At 39.8% G+C, this 21,466-nt stretch overlaps 2 protein-coding genes across 2 annotated transcripts in view; both read right to left on the bottom strand.

Moving 5' to 3' along the window:
- The window catches only part of TANGO6 (transport and golgi organization 6 homolog), a 142,435-nt gene extending 122,111 nt beyond the window's left edge, over window positions 1-20,324 (bottom strand). The window contains exons 1-7 of the mRNA XM_008139950.3: window positions 20,213-20,324; window positions 13,514-14,154; window positions 11,061-11,177; window positions 8,897-9,038; window positions 6,679-6,815; window positions 2,547-2,709; window positions 942-1,024 (exon numbers count right to left, since the gene is read on the bottom strand). Of these exons, the coding sequence (XP_008138172.2) occupies window positions 942-1,024; window positions 2,547-2,709; window positions 6,679-6,815; window positions 8,897-9,038; window positions 11,061-11,177; window positions 13,514-14,154; window positions 20,213-20,309 (1,380 nt within the window). The 5' untranslated portion in view covers window positions 20,310-20,324. The remainder of the gene's footprint in view (window positions 1-941; window positions 1,025-2,546; window positions 2,710-6,678; window positions 6,816-8,896; window positions 9,039-11,060; window positions 11,178-13,513; window positions 14,155-20,212) is intronic.
- Window positions 3,058-4,225, bottom strand: LOC129147680 (MICOS complex subunit MIC27-like). Its single transcript, XM_054710761.1, has one exon. It carries the CDS (start codon window positions 4,223-4,225, stop codon window positions 3,533-3,535), a length of 693 nt encoding a protein of 230 aa, XP_054566736.1. The 3' UTR covers window positions 3,058-3,532.
- Window positions 20,325-21,466: the final 1,142 nt, after the last annotated feature.

Below are 21,466 nucleotides of genomic sequence, written 5' to 3' on the forward strand. Positions count from 1 at the left end.
CCAACTAGGGCTTAAATTATAATTTTTAAATTCATCTATATTGTGGTATGTATCCATATTCCACTCCTTTTTATGGCTAAAAAAGTAGTCTATTATGTAAACATACCACATTTGTTTATCCATTCATCTATTGATAGACTTTGGGTTGTTTCCATATCTGGGCTATTATGAATAGTGCTGCTATGAATATTCTTGTACAGATTTTTATGTGAACATGTTTTCATTTTTCTTGGGTACACACCTAGGAGTGGAACTTCTGGGTCACATAACTCCAGGTTTAATTTTGTGAGGAACTGCCAAACTATTTTCCAAAGTGGCTATACCTTTTTACATGGAGCATAGTTTTGAAAGCTGTTTATTCTTGTAAATATTTTTCATTTATAAATTTATTGAAATAAACTTAAAAAAGAATCTTTACCTCAAGCCTAACACAATGGATTTTATTTTTGACTAAAAATATGTATTTCATATATATCATATAATCATAGAGGATATACAATTTACTTTTTTTTCATTTTCAGTATATTTTTAGGTAGTCATTTGCAGGATCCATTTATTCAGACTTCTTTATGATGGTAATTTTATCAAAAGTTATAAAGTAGATTCAAAATGTTCATACACTTTAGGAAGCCTACAGTATTGTAAATGCCTCTGTCAATTTCTTTAAAAGGCATGCTTTCATCAATGGCATGTGCTAGTTAGAGAATATAAACTGCTTAACATTCAGATAAATGATGAAAACTGATGGTTTCAAAATGTACCAGTTTTTTTTCATTAACAGCTTATAGTTTCCAGTTTCAAAAAGTGAAAAGATTTTGATGATTTGGAATAATTTAAGACTAACCATTCCAATTCTTAAAGAACCAATTAAAAAGGCAAAATTATTTTTAAAGACTAAGTAAAAATATTAGCTAAAAACATTAGTGACTCAAATTACCAACCTTAAATACATCCTCAATACATCTACTAAGTTCTTCTTCTGTCACCAAAATGGTCCCTGGCACCATGTCACTCTCTGGAATCTCTAGAGAACAAAAACCAAAATTACCCACACTCAAGCCAACAGAAATAGCATGTCATTTTTTTTTTGCCATTTTTTGAAGAATATACTGATTCTATGATAGATTCCTATTAAACATACAAAGGAAATTTAAGTATTTACTAAACTATCATGTTTGTCATGTCTGATTAATTTCACTTCACCAAGGCTGAGTCTGGTGAAGTTTTACTATGCAAAAGGATCAGACTTTCTCCATGACTCCACATCTCCTACCACATACTAGTACACCCAGAAAAATTCACACTACAAAATGACTTCCACACAGTCTACACAGACCTAAATTTGGTTTAACCATAACATCCAACATTTTTTCTTCATTATTAACCTTAGGAACTACTAACTAGAAAAAATGTTTTTTAATCACCAAGAGTGCTATAATGATACTCAGTATCCCAGCATTAAACTCAATAAAGCTATACATACTAAGGAAAATGTTGAAAATGTCAATCTTTTAAGACATTAAAACAGAACTAAACACTGGCCAAGTAAAGGAAAATCTGAGCATCAAAATGAATGACAGAAATGTTTGGTAACCAATTAAAAAATAATCTAAATATCTATACTGATATTTAAATAATAATTTCTTAAAGGGGCGAGACAGGAAGAAAGAGAAGCTCTTCTTTACAGAAGAATACCAACTAACAAAATAGAAATAACAAAAGAAATAGTCACCATTTTACTGGTAAGACATCAATGGATTTTAAACCATAGTATGAAAGACTATTGGGAAACAGTATTCACAGAGACTATCACACAGTCTCAGACTACCATGACATAGCTTACTTATTAATTACATAGGGAAGACAGTATTTTACAACGGAGAAATCTGTGTGCTACTATGTTAACTAAATTATCAAATATAACATTGCTAATAACGGGATAAAGTGATAACATATGTCCCTTAATCTGATGGAGACTGAAAAAAGAACCATCATCCTATGTAGTATTCCTGCCAAAATGTTTAACCTGGATCTAATCATGAGGAAACAATTAAACAAATACAAATTAAGAAATATTCTATAACCTAGGCTCTTCAAAAATATGGTGGTGAAAGACAAACAAAAAACTGGAGAAGTATTCTATATTAAAGGAAACTAAAAAGACATAAGGGAATGTAATGCATGATTCTTGGCTGGATTCTGGATTTTTAAAAAAGTTATAAAAGAAATTCTTGGGACAGTTAGAGAAATCTGAATAAAGTCTGTATATTAGATGATGTCTACAACTCTCAAATGTTTTAGAAAAAAATGTACACGTATCGAAAGAGAAAGATAAAGCAAATGTGGCCAAAAAATAACCGTTGGTCAATCTAGGTTCACTGTATCTTCTTAGAACTTTTGTGAACTGGATTTTTCAAAATAAAACGTTGGGGGAGAAAAAGGTAAAACTAAAGTCACTGATATACCACAGACTGAAGTCATTTAAACCTGACACACTGAAGAAGATCCTTTAGAGAGGCACCCAACCACCAGACTTCCTCCTTTACCTGCTGTATTCAAACATCGATGAAGAGGCGCTAACACTGGCTGAAGCAAATACTTTGCTGCCAATTGTGGGCGTTCTCTTGACATAGTTAGGAAGGTAGTGGTGGCAATTCTCTGAAATTGTCGTGCTGTTAATTTATCCTGAAAGTGAAATAAATCCAGGATCTAAAAGAAAAAGTATATGAAGTAAATAAATACCAGCCTCTTTACAAGGGGCATTACATTAACTAAGAAGAAAAAGCACTAATTTCTTTAGGCCAAAAAATAAACTCACTGAAATAACACTGATTCAACAAAATCGGTTTTTTAAAATTTAACAACCCAGTATCAAAGGTTATGAGAACTGAAGAGACTATGTTTTCATTAAATAATTTTATAAAATATATAAACTACATGCTCATTGTGGAAAATCTAGAAAATAACGTTTTGAGAATAAAATTAAATCTTCCTAAATCACTAATAATCATTTGTGGTGTATTTTTTCCAATATATTTCTTTTTTTTTTTTTTTTGTCATAAAATATGGATATTTTATTCCTGCTCTGGGAAATGAAAAAAGAGAAGGATAGAGAAAATATCCTTCCACAAACCATTCTAATTTAGCTGACATTAATGTCACAAGTTGGGAATTGATAGTGAGAAAAAGCTAAAGCAAATATATGTGTGTATAAGTACATACATTTTTTTCAGATCTTAGTCTCATAATTGTTCACATATTTACTCTATTTTTTGTTTATAAACACCCTTAAGTCATCAAATGCATCTTAATACTACTACCTCTGCCTCTTCACCAATCATTTAATATTGTTTCGATTGTATTTTCTGTTTGTGTTTTAATCACTTCCTTGATTGGTCAAACTATACATTAGAAGATGTATGGGATAAATTTGCTTTAAATTATGCTCTATGCATCACAATTACCCATTACATGATTTCTTTCATTATCATTTGGAACTTCACACATCTTGTAATTCTCTACGTAGACTATTTCAGCTTCTAGTGCTATACATATCTACATCTTCTGGATGGGACTGTCCATGATCCATGAGCTTGGGGTCAGGCATAAACTGTGTAGCACCTGAGGTGAATTCTGATTTTGTCTTCATTTCAGATCTGAGTTCTGTTGGCAAACCCACTGAGTGCTTTGGGTTGTGAGCTGTTTTTGCAGGTATTTCTATTTCAGCAGAGCTTTCTAGCTTAATTTTTTCTTTAGGTTCAGGAAGTGACTCCTTTTCGTTGTTTTTTGTCCACAGTGATTTAACTGCTTCATAAATGTTCTGACTTGTAGCATATGCCTTTTTCCCGGTGACCTTTGCAATTATTACGGACTGAACTGGGTAACAAACAGTTGCTCCTAAAGTGGCCAATCCCAATGGATAAGCAATTTTCTTAAATCTAGAACCTTTTCCAAATTGAACTGTATCCATTATCCCATTTTTCACAAAGACATAAACACCCTTGCACCAGCCAATATAACGACCAGTTGTAGTGTGGATGGAGGCAAAGCCCATTTGTAAATTACCAGGCTGCTCTTCAACATATTTAGATTGAAGAGGTGGTGAAGTATATATGGGGAGCTGCTCTGGTTTCATTAGCTGCTTTTTGGATTCCTCTTCTTTGGCTGCATGCACACTTATAGATGCAAATATCAGCCCTGCAGGCATGATTGTCAGTTTTTTCATCCATGGCTGAGGTGCAGGAGAAGGGGTGGAGTTGTGGAATCTAGGGAGTGTAGGCAGCGAACAGGTCCAGGAGAAGTGGAAGCGTGTCTGGTGCTGACTCACATCAGATCCCCGGTCGCCATTTTCCAATATATTTCTGTATAATTCTTTTTTCTTTTTAATTGAAGCCACACTTAATATTCAGTTGTATATATTATTAAAATATTGTCTATATATATAAAACCCTAATATGCAAATAGACCAAACGGCAGAACAACCGAGCAACCGAATAACCGGTCGCTATGACATGCGCTGACCACCAGGAGGCGCGCGGAACATAAATGGCGTCAGCCCCGGCGGGATGATGGAACAGGTGAGCTGGGGCATCAGACAAGGCAGGGTGCTGGTTGCTGTCATCGGGGCAAGCCTCTGGAAATTCTGAAAATTCTTTGCTCCCCCACACCGCTGTCCCATCTGGCGCTGGCACCCCCTGCTGGTGCTGGCCCCAATGGCTCTGTGCCATCAGTGGGTGTGAGTGGGGCCAGCACTGTCTGCGCGTGGGAGCAGGGCTTCAGGCAGAGAAGGGACTCGGGGCCACAGCGGGAGGAGCTGGGCAAGGGAGTGGAGGATGGGCCGAGACCCGCCCCTGTGCCCACCGCAGCCTTGCGGCCCACAGTTCAAGGTGCACGAATTCATGCACTGGGCCCCTAGTACTGTTATAAATTCCTCAAAAATACTATATGGTGATATATATCTATTCAAGCTGCAGGTAAGAATTTATTAACCTTTTGCACTCGGATGTCGAGTGTGACTCGACACGGTTAGCATCGGTAGCAGCTCGAGAAAAAAAGCAAGCGAGTGCAAAGGGTTAAATTATTTCCTAATATCTAGACATTCTGTTTTTCCCCAAATTTTGCTATTATAAAAGCACCACTAAATGAAATTACTGGGTCAAGGTATGTAAGTACATTTAGAGCCTAAAGATCGCCTGTCGTGTTTGAATTATCCCAGACAACAGCCTATTTTCTCAAAGACAAACATAGATTTCCAGTACCTAGGTGGGTTTACTACACTCTAAAAGCAACTGATAGAAAAGTATATTTCTGTTCCTGACTTAAAAGTGACTCTTGCACTTTTTGTAGGCAGGAGAATCTCTGCCCAAAAACTGTATGTGACCTCTGACACTGCCAGAAAGACTCAGCAAGCCTGAAACCTGTGACTTGATTTTAGCCTTTTGTCAAGTACCGAAACTAAAGCTGCTAGTTTCAGGAAATATTTATTCATAATTGCAATTACTAACTTTGTCCTGTAAGATTATTTATATGCAGTATATTTCACTATAAAATCTTTACATTGTGATATTGTGTTCTCATGCATGCCTACCCATGAGAACCCTGATCAGCATAACAAAGAACTACTTTCTTTGGACTATACTTCAAAAGCCATGTCTTACATTTAATTGCATGGGGAGTACTGATTAAGAAAACTCCTTCCACATTTTTCACCTATCAGATTAGCAAAGATAAAAAAAGTTTTGTAGCATGTTGTATAGGCAAAAGTGTAGGAAAACAGATACATAAATAATATCAGTTACAAATTTAACTGTAGGAAGCCAATAAAGAACTGAAACTCGTAAAAAAAAAATTTAACTGTATATACCCTTTGGACTGGTCATTTCATTTCTAGGAATTTTTCCTATGGTAGGACTTGCACATGTACAAGATTTATGAGTATTAACTGTAGCATGGTTTATAATAGCAAAATAATGAAAACAACTCAAATATCCATTAGGGGACTGGTTAAATAAATTATGGTACAAATTATTAATGAATGTAATGCAATACTAGGCACCCACGAAAAAGAATTAGGCAGCTCTATATGAAATGACTATATGAAATGATCTTCAAGGTACATTGTTAAGTTAAAAAGGCAAAATGAAAAACAGTGTGTGTAGTACGTTATCATTTGGATGAAAATTAGACTATAAATATACATACAAATACATATAATTATATATACATAACACACAGAATATCTCTGGAAAATAAACAAGAAATTGGTAATAGTGACTACTTCTGAGGGACTAGGGAAACTTACAATTCTGTTTACTCTTTTGTGCTTTTTAAATTATGTGTCATATTAATTTACCTTATTTATTTAATACCTATTTTTTAGCTAATTAAAAACACACAGAAAAGATAAGGAATAAGATAAAACTTTAGTTTTATAGCCCAACTCTGACAGTAAGCTGGGTGGCCTACTTACTTATCTAATAGTGATGAAGTGTACTTGAACCTAACAATAGGTCTGTGTCTCCAACCGGTTTTCAATTCACTTATTAAGAAGGTTGCTCAATGAACAATAAACTTAAATATTATATTGCTTTTACCTCAATATTAGAGGAACATTAAAAATCCTCTTTCTGTAAATAAGCAGAAAATCCTCAAACTTTCAAAAGAAACAAAATGATTTACCTGCGGGCAGGTATCTCTATAGTAGTCCTCTGGTGAAAGAGACTGCTGGGGACAAGAGGCCAAAATCTTTGCAATCAAGTCACACTTTTTCCAGTCAGCAGCTGTTGCCTCCGCATCACTCCCACCAGCTGCCCCAGCTGTCAGCAATGAATAGACATGTCAAAAACTCACAGCAGTCTCCCAGGTAAGGTCCTAAAAATTTGAGATAGCCCTGGCTGGGTTTTCTCAGTGGTTAGAGTGTGGGCCCGTGGATCAAAAGGTCACAGATTCGATTCCAGGTCAAGGGCATGTACCCTGGTTGCAGGTTCAATCCAGGGCCCCCAGTCAGGGATTAAGGGGGAGGCAACCAATTGATGTGTCTCTCTCACATCAATGTTTCTCCCTCTCCCTCTCCCTCTCCCTCTCCCTCTTCCTCATCCTCTCTCCTCACTCCCTCCCACTATCTCTCTAAAAACCAAAGGAAAAAGTATTCTTGGGTGAGGATAAAAAAAAAACAACACTTTAAAAATTACCAGGCATATGCATACAATTCAGTCATAAAAAGGAATAAAGGGCTGATTCATGTACAACATGACTAAACCTAAAAAAATAAAAAATAAAAAGAAGCTAAGTGAAAGAAGCCAAACACAAAGATCACAAACTGCATCATTCATTCCATTTGGATGAAATATCCAGAACAGGCAAATTCACTGAGACAGAAAGTAGGTTAGTGCTTACAAGGAACTGGAGGAGGGGACCCAGGGAGTAATTGCTGAGTATGAGGGGTTTGGGGGGGATAATGATAAAAATGTTTAGAACTATGGCGGTGCTGTCGGCCCACAGACCATGTGCATCCCCAAGCACAACCTCTACCCTGATGACCTGTATTATATTTTAATATATATGTGAATATATTGAAAATAATGTTTGTTTTTTCCTGGTTTTTGTTGGTTTTTTGTTTTGCTTTTAGCCTTTACATGCTAGAATCACAGGCAGACTTTGTAAGGACGGTTGAAGATCTCCTGCAAGGTTTAATTTGTTATCATGTAAATATTCCAAAGCAGGCTGCCTTGTGGTTTTGGCCAGCCTTGTGCTATGTTGATAAGATTGCTTTACTGCTTAAAATCACTCTACTTTATCCAATTTTTACTGAACTTTTTATGTAAAAAATAAAATTAATTAAAGAAAAATGTTTGGAATTAGATATTAGTAATAGCTACACAACTTTGTGAATATACTAAAAACCACTGAACTGTATTCTTTCTTCATTATTTATTTTTAACTATATTTAAAAAAATTGTTTATTTGAGATTTTTCTTGTTGTTTTTTTTTTTTTTCTTTTTTTATTGATTTCAAAGAGAAAGGGAGAGGGAGAGAGAGAGATAGAAACATCAATGATGAGAGAGAATCATTGATTGACTGCCTCTTGCACGCCCCTAACTGGGGATCGAGCCCGCAACCCAGGCATGTGCCCTTGACCAGAATCGAACACAGGACTCTTCAGTCCACAGGCTGATGCTCTGTCTACTGAGCCAAACCAGCTAGAGCTATTTTTAACTATTCTTGAAAGTTTTTTAAATTAATTTTTAGAGAGAGAGGAGAAGGGAGAATTAAGAGAGGGAGGGAGAAAGAGAGAAACATCAATTTGCTGTTCCACTTATGTGTGTATTCACTGGTTCATTCTTGTATGTTCCCTTTTCTTATATGTGCCCTGATCGGGAATTGAACCCTCAACCTTGGCATATCAGGACAACACTCTAACCAACTGAGCTATCTGGCCAGGGCGTGGAAATAAATCTAAAACTTCATCCCAAAGTGTGTATCTCTAAGGTATGTGTAGCTTCAAGATAACTCTTTTGTGTTTTAAGTCCTGAGGCAAAGTCCTCTTAGCACCCTGCTACAAAGCCTTTTCCCACTGAGAATTTCACATTTTCTTTAGGGTTTTACTTAAACTTTCTGTGCAATGTTTTCCTCTGATATTACAATTCATTTGAAATAGCCAACAATATCATTCAAACAATGTGAGCAGTGTATCACGACTGTTTTAGAAAAATGGCAAGAAAATAGTTTCTTTGGAAAAGAAATTCATTAAGGTTTGAATTCCAAGTCTAAGTTCCTTAATCTCCACAAAGACACATATAGTCTCAATCAAGTTTAAAGGCAAATGTTAAAGATCAGTAATTCACTCTGACTTTAAGGAAAATGGATACTAAAGTAACAGAAACATTTTCTTTCTTACCACCTGCTCCTTCCAAAATGCCCCGGACCACTGCCTGAACACCACTGGATCTCATCAACCTTTCAGAGAGCAGCTGCCCACACAGACGCCGAAGCCAAGCGGGGGCCCGACATCTAACTTGTGTCTTCACATCTGTGCAGGACTGAAAAGGAAGGGAAAGGTATGAACTGAATGTCAATGAAATAGATGGGATGTGTAGAAATTATTAAAACATATATAATGAGACAGACTGACAATAAATAGTATGCTGTACAGACTTCAAAAGAAATTTTTTTCCTTTACAAAACCTTCTTCCTCATTTTAAAAAAGTAAAAATACAGTAAAACTTCAAGTGAAACAGCAAGTGAAGTTTCAAACCCAGAAATAGACAAACACATCAATGAATAAAACAGATTTGGGGAACACAGGGTTCATGTGGCCAGTCTCTGAATGCAGTCCTTCCAGTTGAATCTAGCTTCCAAAGAAGATTCTTCTGAACACTCCTCACCACCAGGACAGTTCACAACAGAGAGAGGGCAGGCACTCTAATCTTGCCTCCAAGGTCTTACCTACTATGATTCCTTGTGACACAGCAATTTCAGGCAAGAGGTGGATTTCATCAAGGGCTCCTTTTTGAGAGCTATGTGGAGCCATCATGAACAAACAGACTTGGTGTCCCTTATTTTGAGCAAAAATGTTAACCATTTTTGGGCACTTGTGAGCCCAAAATTAGTGAAAGAAACAATCCTAACTAACCTGTCCTCTCTCTTATACTTATGGAGGAGTAAAAATTACCATTTCTTGTTAAGAACCTCCCACATAATCTCAAAAGGGACTTATAAAAAGGCACTGCTGTCATCCCATTTTATGGATAAGGGAAGTGAGGGATGGAAAGGTTTATTAATTCATACAGCTGCACACTGGGGTTGAATTCTAGTATGCCTAACTCCAGAGTCTCTGCTTTTTACCACATTATCAGTAGAATGCATTTGTTTTAATCTGGCAAACTGTGAATTTATTCAGAGAAGCAGAGTGTATGGGGGGTGAGCTATAGTAATGCTCTGGGGATGAGATGAAAATGACTTCAGTTGGGAGATATCTTTGTCTCCAGTTTCAGCTGGTCCTTGTTCCTAACCTACAGCCAATTCCTTTGGCCCCTCACGCTTTACTCACCTAGAATGATAACTAAACTTTAGGTCCTAAAGCAAATAGATAATTCCCATCTACATCCCCAAATTCAGTCACTGCAGATACATAAGTATTTGTAAGAAAAAAAAGAATTATCACATGCCTAGTAGAATATATACTATTACATTTTTTTTCAAAGGAGCTAAGAATAGTCCCAATAACAGCTCTAATTTTATTTTTTTTAATATATTTTTATTTATTTCAGAGAGGAATGGAGAGGGAGAGAGAGATAGAAACATCAATGATGAAAGAGAATCATTGATAGGCTGCCTCCTGCACGCCCCCCACTGGGGACCGAGACCACAACCCGGGCATGTGCCCTTGGCCGGAATCGAACCCGGGACCTGCAGGCTGACGCTCTATCCACCGAGCCAAACCAACTAGGGCAACAGCTCTAAATTTAATTTCTTGACTTCAAATACTCCATTAAAAAATAAGATATTCAAATATTTCTTCTAAAAGAATGTACTGTCAAATAGCCAAATTTTAGTTTAAAAATATCTAGTTTCAGAATGGATAAAATATATTTTAAATAAAACTACCATATTCTTGGGAACAGTGTCCATCATTTCACTAAAAGAAAAATCCTTTTATGCCAAAACCGGTTTGGCTCAGTGGATAGAGCGTTGGCTTGCGGACTGAGGGGTCCCGGGTTCGGTTCCGGTCAGGGGCATGTACCTTGGTTGCGGGCACATCCCCGGTAGGGGGGTGTGTAGGAGGCGGCTGATCAATGTTTCTCTCTCATTGATGTTTCTAACTCTCTGTCCCTCTATCTTCCTCTCTGTAAAAAATCAATAAAATATATATTTTAAAAAAATCCTTTTAAATTATCCTAAGGATCAGTGAAATTTAGTTTTCCAAATACCATGTAATGATCTAAGAGATGAAATGAGATTTAACTAGATTATCAAATTTCCCAGGAGAAGGCCCACTCCCAGAAGACTGCACATTATAATTAATGATTCACCCACGAGAGTCCCTAGGCCTGAATACCAACCTGGGGTGGTCCTCCCTGGAGGATAAGTAATTCTCGAACTGCTAATGGTTGATACACTTGATCCAAGATGTCTCTCAAGGCCTCCCTAGATAGGGCTCTTTCCTCTTCAGTTAACACCTAAAAAAACAGGTACTTGTCTTTTGCAGAATAAAAAGCAGGCAGGCAATCGAAGGTAATATTTTACAATACTGTCCAGACACTTGTGAGGGGAGAGGGAAGAAGGCTTCTTCATCCTGCCGCCTGGAGGAAGCCACACTATAGACACACTCCTGGCCTCTTTCCATCCCCGCACTCAACTCTGGGCAGCAGAGCTTATTGACTTACCTCAATGGTGAGTCTGGAATAAGCTTACTTATTGGCTAGTTTTGTCATGCACAGCTCAGCTCGTTCCTCTTCTACCTCTTCAGAGCAAGTGCACATTCTGTCTGCTCTTCCTGGCTGTGCGTTTTACAGAGGCACAGCCCCTGCCATGCAGCAGAGGCACTGCAGTTGTCCAGCCCTCCTTAAAACTGGGGGAGTAGTAAGAGTGTCTGATTCTGGAATTCACTGTTGGGAAGCTCATTTGTCTCCATCTGGAAGCAATATCCTCCAACTCTGAACTTATGAGTAATGTTTGTTTTAATTTTTTACTGATTTTAGAGAGAGGAAAGAAGGGAGGGAGGGAGAGAGAGGAAGAGAAAGAGAGAGAAACACTGATCCGTTGCCTCTCATACACGCCCCGACCTGGGATCAAACCCACAACTTGTTGGTGCATGGGATGACGTTCCAAACAACTGAGCCACCGGGCCAGGGCTAAAGGTGATGTCTTTACTTTTCACATCTCTCTTACTCTGTTAAATGTCTTTTAATTCACTGAGAACTTGGGCAGCAAAGAGGGGTGCTATTCACAGGGCCTCAACAGTACTGTCCCCCTTCAGTAACTCAGTCAAGCAGTCAGTGTGCTGCCCATTACCATTTAGCAAAAGGAGGTACAGGAGCTGCTTAGGGCAGCAGCTATAGCTGGGACTTGTCCAGCTTCATGATGACACCGTCATGTTTCCCCTTCTGCCAACTTCTCCCACCTTCATACTTGGTCCTTTCTATGTCTTTCCCTTTCTTTTGTCTCTCCTGCCAGAGACCCCTGGGGCACTGCCTGGCCCCAGTGATATTAATAAAACCTGTCGATCAGATGCCCCTATCTCAGAAGTCCAGATAGAACTGTCATGACTCACACCCTGTCGTAAAGAGCATGACGCTCTGCTCCACAGAACAAAGGCAGTGGGAGAGCTCATAAATTCCTGTCATTGCTCCAATGAGAGTGGGTTTAGGTAAATGTTTGTGAGCACAGCCAGGAGAGAGAATGGAAAAGGGAACCAACAGTCCTAGCAGGGTGGCTCAGTTGGTTGGAGTGTCAACCCCTACAGCAAAGGTTGGGCATGTACAGAAGGCAACTGATTGATCGATGTTTCTCTTTCACATCAATGTTTCCCTCTCTCTCTTCCTTCCTCTCTCTCTACAAATCAATAAACATATCCTCGGATGAGGATTTTTTTTTAAAAAAAAGGGGAACAAAAAGAAACAAGTTGGAAGATGACATAGAAAGGTGACAGAGAATGAGGTGGTGGGCATTACGAGATCTGGCGGCAGTGGCTAAGGAATTACCCTGCATATGAACTACACTGACCCTCACTACATTCATATAGTAACAGTTTCTTCTGGCCAGGTTCCTACGCAGATGCTAGTGGTCCCCTCATGGGGGCGTAGGAGTCCCTGAAATGTTATATTTGTGAGACTTGTCTCCTCAATTAATGTGGGAGCTGTTTGAGAAAAGGACATGTCTTATGCTTCCGTAACTTCCACAGTACCTTTATGGTCCAGATACTAAATCCTGACCTACTGAGTGTCAGTAAAACACAGGCACATACCCCTAACTCCTAATAACAACAAACATTGACTGAATTATGCAGTGTACCAGGTGCTTTACCTACTTTACCTCATTTAATCCTCCCAAGAACTTAATGAAGGAGTTATGAACAGCTTAATACTAATATCGGTAGTAATTATATTTTGATGAGCATTATTGGGGATTGGGCTAGGTACTTTACCCACATTAACCTTAATCCTCACAACCTCTTTCCAAGGCAGGTCTTACTATACAATTTTATAAAAAAGGAAACAGAGGCTCAAAGAAATAGCCTGTGATAGCTGTTCCATAGAATGACAAGAAGGGACAGGTGAAATGGACTCTCCAAGTGGGCAAAGGACTAGCATCTAATAAAGCTCCAACCCTCTAAAAAGATTCATTTATCTACTGGGTATGCTTTGACATTCAGTAGGAACTCTCTTTCCATCAGTCCCTTTCCAAAGAAGTAAGAGTTATTTTTTGTAACAACCACACACAAATATGTACACATATTCATACAGATTCGCACAGACACACCCACAGACTCTGTCTCTCTCAACATATATTTTACCTCTTCTTCAGGTTTTAGTGATTTTCTCTTGGTTGGGCAGAATCCCAGTTGGCACAGACCTGCTGCAACATCCCCAAAATGGCGGCAGAAAATCAAGCTCCCCAGAGATGCGTGCTGAGCAACATTCAGGAGGACCCTGCAGCTGGTATACAGTCTCCGGGTTGCATCGGGGGCAGCCTCAAGACACACCACGTCTTGAACAACAGCCCCAAACTCAGTCCTGTATCTCAAGGGGACTCCAACACCGGGCATGAGATATGGGCAGACGCCCAAGGTGACCACAAACTGTAAAGCTGACTGGACCGTCTTCTGCTGTGAGATACTGAGTGTATCTGGGCTCAGGGCAGGGGCGGCTTCTGGAGTCCTCGGGTTGGGTTTACCTGGATTGAAACCAGCTGCAAGGTGGATCATGGTTTCCTTCAAGCACAAGAGCAACAGTAAGGTTTGAGAGGTAAAACTCCAGGTGACATCCACCGAGTTTTGGGGCCACTCTGCCCTATTGGCAATTTCATCCCTTAGCAGTTGCAGTTTCTTCCAGTGGGGATCCTTCAGAAATTTGTCCTCCAAAGCAGACAGGTTAGATTTTAAAGTAGCCAACAAGACATCATGTTTTGTGATCTGTAGTGAACTTGAGCCTGATCCTTTTAAGGGGAAAAAAAAAAAAAAGGAGAGACAACATACGTGGAAAATTAATTGCACTTTCCTCTGTGGAAATGCACTGCCCACTCCAGTTCATCCTCTGAGGCCTGGGCATTGCCTCTGGAAAGCCTCCTCTAACTGTGCCACCCAGCCTAGGCAGAATTCAGGACCACATTCCCTCCCTTCCCATAGCACTTTGGATGTCATTAGAATAGCGTCCCTAACATGTTATTCTTCATCTAGTTAGTTTCTATTCCACTTGAGTTCTGAAGTCAGAGGCCATGTCTTAGCTATCTTTCTGGGCTTAAATTGTAACTAGAACAGAAATTTAGAAAGCTGAACATTTAGTACCGAAGATTCATTCAATCAAACTGTTCTAGGTGCAGCCATTAAATTATATTGAACATTAATTAACGACATGTTCATTCAATATATTCTAAAGTGGACAAAGAGTATAAAACACTATATGAGCAAAAGATGTCAAGTTTATAGAAAAAATGCAAATGACTTTTAAATATGAAAATATGATCCACTTTGCTCCTAAAAGAAAGGTAAGTTAAAACTGTACTAAAATAGCACTTCCCATCTATCAGCTGGCTAAAGTCCAAGTTTTATAACACACTAGTGACCCGGTGTACAGATTTGTGCACACTGAAAGGAAATTAATTAGAAGGTGGCCGGCGGGGCAGGACTGGGTGAGACGGGCCGGACATGCCCTGGAGCCAACCTCCCACGGTCCCTCCCCAGCCGGCCGCACCTGGGGTGGTGCTGTGGCTCGAAAGGCGTCTGCTGAGTGAGCAGGGTCCCGCTGGCAGGTGGGGTCCCTCGGCTTGGCCTGCGAGGATGGTGCCGAAATCGGCTCTCCAACATCCTCCAAGGGGTCTCAGAGTGAGAGGGCACTCTGCAAAGTAGCTGTGGTACAGGGTGTGGAATGCAAATGCAAGTGTGCAGTAAACCAGATTCGGGGGGACAGTGCCCCAGCGACAACATAACCCATGGCCGAAGGTGGAATACCACGGCCCTGTGAGGAATTGGGCTCCCTCCTCTCTGGTTTCGGGGTGCGTCACCTGAGAACCACCGCTGCCAAGTCACTGCAGCTTGGCAGCTCCTGCGTTGAGCGTCTGCCCCCTGGTGGTCAGTGCGCATCATAGTGACTGGTCAGTCAGTTGAACACTTAGCATATTAGCCTTTTATATATGTAGATTATGTGACAAGGTTTAGGGGAAACACACACTATCATACATTGCTGGTAGAAACTAAAATGGTACCTCCCTAAGGAGAGAAATTGGGCAATATCTAGCAAAATTACATCAGCATTTAACCTTTGGCCTAGCAATTCCATTTCAGGAATTCAGGCAAAAATGACATATACACAAGGTATTCATTGTAGTGTTTCTTGTATTAATAAAAGACTTGCTCTAGCCGGTTTGGCTCAGTGGATAGAACATCAGCCTGTAGACTGAAGGGTCCTGGGTTTGAATCCAGTCAAGGGCACGTACCTCGGTTGCAGACTCCTCCTGGCCTGGGCCCTGGTTGGGGCTCATGCAGGAGGCAACCAATCGATGTGTTTCTTTCACATCGATATTTCTCTCTGTCTTTCCCTCTCTCTTCCACGCTTTCTAAAAATCAATGGAAAAGTATCCTCGGGTGAGGATTAAAAAAACCAAAAACTTGAAACAACCCAAATGCCCATTAGAAAACTGACTGGATAAGAAATGATATGTACACATAATGGATTACTTATAAAAGGGAAAGAGAAAGATTAGTGCCACTGTTTAGTGATCCCTAAGACTTATTAAAATGTAAAAGTGCAGAAGAATGTATATAGTATGCTACCTTTTGTGTAAGAATGGAAGGGAATATGAAATATATTATTTACTTTTATTTTCAAAAATAGCAGTGGGAGAACAAATTAAAAACTAAAATGAATTACATAGAAAGAGGGAGAGAACAGTAAGAAGATATGGATTTTTCTTTTGTGTTTAATTATAATTTTAAAAATCTTTATAGTGAATATTTATAGTTTCTGTACTAAAAAAAAAGTTATTTTTAAGTCTATAAAACGGTAGGTAGTATATGAGACCTTGTCAAAAAGAAAAATAATATTTCCCAAAATGCAATCTCTCGATAGTGGGATTAAGGTCATTTTAATTTTCTTCTTTTAGTTTTTCTATATTTTAAGCTTTACTATAAGGAACATAAAGTACTTTGTAAAAATAAAAAGGAAGAATAACATTTTTCTTTAAAAATAATAAGAGTCAGAAGAATTTTCCAGTACTTCTTTAGGGCTGTCCAGGGTAAGTATTCTGACCCACGGGCGTGAATATGTGGTTCCTTTGGCTAAAGATACCTAAAAAGTAAGTGCTCTCACAGCTTGTAGTCACTAACCATGAAGATCACTAAACAACCTCTAAGTGAGTTTCTGTAACTTTATAAGATGTTTGAACCCAAACATGGGACACAAAGAAAGTGATTTAAAGCAAAAGCTGTTTATCGAATCCCTTAATAAAGTAGTCTTTTCTGCCCTCTATTGGTGATAAAAATAAAATCTACTTGAAAATAAAGGCATTCCACTCTCACATCAATGTTTCTCCTTCTCTCCCTTCCTCTCTCTCTAAAAATAAATTTTAAAAAAACTTAAATAAATAAATATACACAATTATCTGAAAAGGTGATTGAAGTTTCCTCCCATTTTCCAACCACATATATCTGTGAGTCTAGCGTTTCTTCATCTATTTCAATCAGAACAACCTATCATGACAGAATGAATGGAGAAGCAAATATAAAAATCGGGCTGTCCTCTAATAAGCCAGACATTAAGAAAATTTGCAAAAATGTAAAACAATGCCATTCTTCCCACTAATTTATTTTATTTTGCAAAAAATAATTTTCATGAGACTTGTCATTATGTTAGCATACAATGGTTTATCAATGTTATTTTATCTTCTTTAAAATTAATGTTATTTTAAAATAAATGTAAAAGGCTTCTCTTAAGATCTTCATTTCTAATACAGTAAATATTGATACATATAACCCACGGAAAATCTCTTTTAAGTCCTCAGCAAATTTTAAGAGTGTAAAAAAGTGCTGAAACCAAAAAGTTTGAGATTGTTGCCTTAAAACAATGTTTTCCAAATTTCAGTCACATAGCATTTCACAATTGTTGTCATTTACTGGAGGACCAGCTATATTGTAATTTGCTTTGTTTATTTCTTCAAATTAAATCATTTTAAACTTAAATTATAATAGCTAATACATTTTTCTAAGCTTTATGTATTTAACTCAAGTCTCACAACAACTCTGTAAGGCAAGGACTATTATTAGTCATTAATCATTATTATTTCCAGGGCATATTCAACTTGGGCAGTCTGGCTCCAGAGCCAAACTCTTGATCACTTCACTACATTGTTCTACCCACCACCTAGCGCCATTCCTATCACACTTTGGGAAATGCTGCCCTCGTGAATAGCATCATCTAGTCTTTCCAATCAGCAATTTAAATGTCTATGCTTTGTGACATTTAAAAGCAGACGTCACAATTTGTATGATACTTTTTATTAAGTTCAAAGTGCAAACAATGTGGCATGCAAGAATAAGTGTAACACACTTTCCTTATTTATAAACTAGAGGCCCAGTGCATGAGATTCATGCACTCAGGGGGTGTCCCTCAGCCCAGTCTGCACCCTCTTGCAGTCCAAGAGCCCTTGGGGGATGTCCGACTGATAGCTTAGGCCTGGGCAGCCTTAGCACTACCACGGAGGCTGAAGAGGCTCCCGCCACCACTGCTGCACTCACTAGCCATGAGCCCAGCTTCTGGCTGAGCGGTGCTCCCCCTGTGGGAGCACACTGACCACCAGGGGGCAGCTCCTGCATTGAGCATCTGCCCCCTGGTGGTCAGTGCACTTCATAGCGACTGTTCACTCCACAGTTAGGTCGATTTGCATATTAGCCTTTTATTATATAGGATTATTGGAATTTTCAGCCCGTTCTCCCCCAGTGAAACTATATTTATTTAGAAAAGTTATTTTTTTTAAGAAAACTATTGTTGAGATGGCCCCCATTTTTCCTAAAAGTGGAGATGGAAATATTCTTATTTGGCCCATGATTGAGAATAGAAATGGAAGTCAGGGGAAGAGAAATGCTTAATGCAGTAGAACTTTTGGTAGCTCAAAAGTGAAAGAATGTTGATATCTTCCTTCCTGTCTATGTAATTCCCATCTAGACTCAATTCTTTTTCCTCCTGTGGCCTCACCCATGGAGAATTCCTCTCTAACCAATTGCTATCTGTACCATCCACTTAGCACTAGTATTATCTTGCCATGTCGAATATCTTCTGGTTTATAGGTATGGTACCATCTTCCCCAAACAGACAAGATGCTTGAGAGCATAAGTTGTTGTACACATTTGCATCTCCAACAGCACTGAGGATAGAATACTAGAAACAGTTAACTCTCAGTAAATATTACCTCAAAGATAGTTAATTTACAGATCAAAAGAAGTTTAACCAGGGGGATGTCATTTTAACCAATACTTTCATCCTGTCTGCTCAAGATCCTCTGCCCATCAGGGGCATCTGAATATCATAATGCACTTTAAACTCCTTCAGCGAAAGATCTGATAAAAGAAAACAGCAGGCAGATTCACACAATATGTAATAGACTGTATGTGCAAAATAATGTCATTTTAACAACACTAAATAATTCTTTTTCAAATAGGAATGCTTAGATTCCTATTTGAAAAAGAATAATTTAATTAAGTTCATGTATATAATTCTACCACATACTCTTTGAGATTTAGAGGTCTTCTATAAATGAAGTACATGAGCTTTGTGACAGATGATTACTTCCAGATTGTTTTGCTCATTTAACCTTTTCCTCAGTTGTATGTGAGAGAGTTGCAGTTGCTAGACAAGTGACCTCTTGATTAGGAAGTTAAAACTCTACTTTGAGGTTTAGTTCTTCACTGGGGCAAAGTAGTGTAGTCATCACACTACAGTGGAAGCCTCCTGAATTCAAACCCTAGCTTTGCCACTCGCTAGACTGACACTGAGCAATCTCCAACCTCAGTAAAATGGAATACACATAATACCTAGCTCATGTGATTGTTGTGAGAAATTAATAATCAGCATAGTACAGGGATGGATACTTCTTAGGCACTCAACTACTATTATTAAAAACTTCTTTTCACTTCATTCCATGTATGGTATAATGTTTGTGGGAGTTTTTGCAGTTTGGGCGGGGAAAGGGGGGGCTGACGGGGAAGAGGGCATGTCTCAAAATTTAAGACATGAAACATCACCTCACATGACACTTCATGTAACACCCTAAACCTCTTTCCCCAAAACAGACACTTCACCTGTGTCCTTTCTCAAAGCTCCAGGTAACATCTGGAACAATATGAGCGCATGATCTTGGGTAGGTTACTTATGTCTTCGGTGCGGCTTGGGTGTGCTTGGCTGTGAACGGTGAGCGCCAGGCTCCCAGGGTGCCTTCAGATTCTAAATCGGGAACACCTTGTCAAGTCATCACGGAAGATTAAAAGTGATTGTAAATCCGTCCCAGGCTGTAAATCCCTAAATACTCTCCCCAAACCCAGCTCAAACGCCACTGCTTCCTTTTGCGGGACTCCTTGGCATTCTGCACAAACCTCCAGTGTCCCCATTAGACCCTGCGCCCCCCAGAGGTTGGGACCTCCCTTGACCGTCCCGAGCACCCACGCCTCCGGAGCCGTTTCCGCAGTCCCTGCCTCGGAAGCTGCAGAAGGACTGAAAGAAACCGAGTACCCAAGGCGCTTGCACAGGGTCTGGCAGAGGGAAGCGCTCGAGAGACCCTGGTTAGTATCAGTGTCCACAGAAACCCATCCCTCCTGAAGCCTGGCTTCCTCACGGGTCATGTGAGGCTGGGCAGACCGTGCCCAAAGCCCCCGGGGGCGGGGCGGCCTCCAGCCCCGAAGCCCCGCGAGGGCCTGAGGGGCGCACCGTGTGGGAGTCAGAGCGGCCGTGGGAGACTGGCGGCCCTGAGAGTCCCCAATGCAGCCCGGCGCCGTGGTCCGTCCTCTCACCTCCCGGGCTCAGCAGCAGCCTCAGCGCCTCCAAAATCCGCTCCAGACCGCATGTTTCCAGAGGACCGCCACCCGCGGACAGCCCGCGGTCCGCCATGACTGGAGTGGCACGCGCCACTTTGCGACCTGCTCAGGCGCCTCGGCGGACCGGGCCCGCCGCCATGTTCAGTGTGGCAGGTGCTGCGCGCATGCGCGCGTGGTGCTGGGGGGGCGGGGCCACCTACGTGGGCGGGGCCGACGTGAGCGGGAACGCCCATTGGTCCTGATATTTTCTCCGCCCCTCTTTACTGCCCTGGGGGCGGGGGGACCCACAGCTAATATAACTTGCCTGGATGCACAATTAACCGCTACATCAAGAAGGAAATTAGAAGTAGTTTATCGTGAAACAGTATGTATGTCAGTATGAAAATATGCATGTACTGAATGAAACAATGGGAGACCTAACTAAGCAGATAGAACATTGGTCAACCCAGAACTAACAAGGCTTTTGGTATCCAATAGTTATCAATGGCTGTTTTACAGAAACAGAATCGCCAGTCAAGACCCCAGCAAGTTAAGGGTTTCTATCTTCTAAAGCCACATGTGATAAGTGGAGTGGTTGCATTCTATCTTTCATAATTGAGCCCTAAATTCTTACCCTATCCGTCTGAAAACCTTAGTCTCTGTGATAACCCCCACCACCCACTCCACAAAAGACATCACTGAAGCTTCTTTTCACTTATCTTAAAGGAAAGGTTTTACCTTTATATTACCTCTCCCTTTAGCATCAAGCAGATCCTTATCTGAGGAGAATTTTATCTACTTAGGTTTTGGATATGGGGCTTGTGAATTAAACTGACAAAAGACAGATAAGCAAGAGAAAAACCAGATGTTTATGCACATCCTAAAGAATTCACAGAAGAATGTGCCTCAATGAGGTGGTTAGAATTGGGGGTTTGTATGCTGTCTTAACAGGGAAAGGGGAGGGAGAGAAAGGGCAGCGGAGGGAAAACAAGAGACTTTGAGAAAAAGAAATGGGAGCTATGATAGTTTTGTGACAATATCTGTTGCTGATTTCCTATCCCAGTGAAGCCAATTTCTACCCTCCCTGGTTGTGAAACTCCTGGGGAGGTTTATGACTGTTGAATTCTTTTGGGAGGCTCTGCTTTTAAGCAGATAAGGGGAGTTCAGGAGAAAACCTCTTCAGTAGTGGTATATTCTGGATCCCTTTATCCTTATTTCAACTCTAAATTCAGAGGCTCTTTGCTGTCTCTG

Source organism: Eptesicus fuscus, chromosome 21, assembly GCF_027574615.1.
Source record: "Eptesicus fuscus isolate TK198812 chromosome 21, DD_ASM_mEF_20220401, whole genome shotgun sequence".
Classification (NCBI taxonomy): domain Eukaryota; kingdom Metazoa; phylum Chordata; class Mammalia; order Chiroptera; family Vespertilionidae; genus Eptesicus; species Eptesicus fuscus.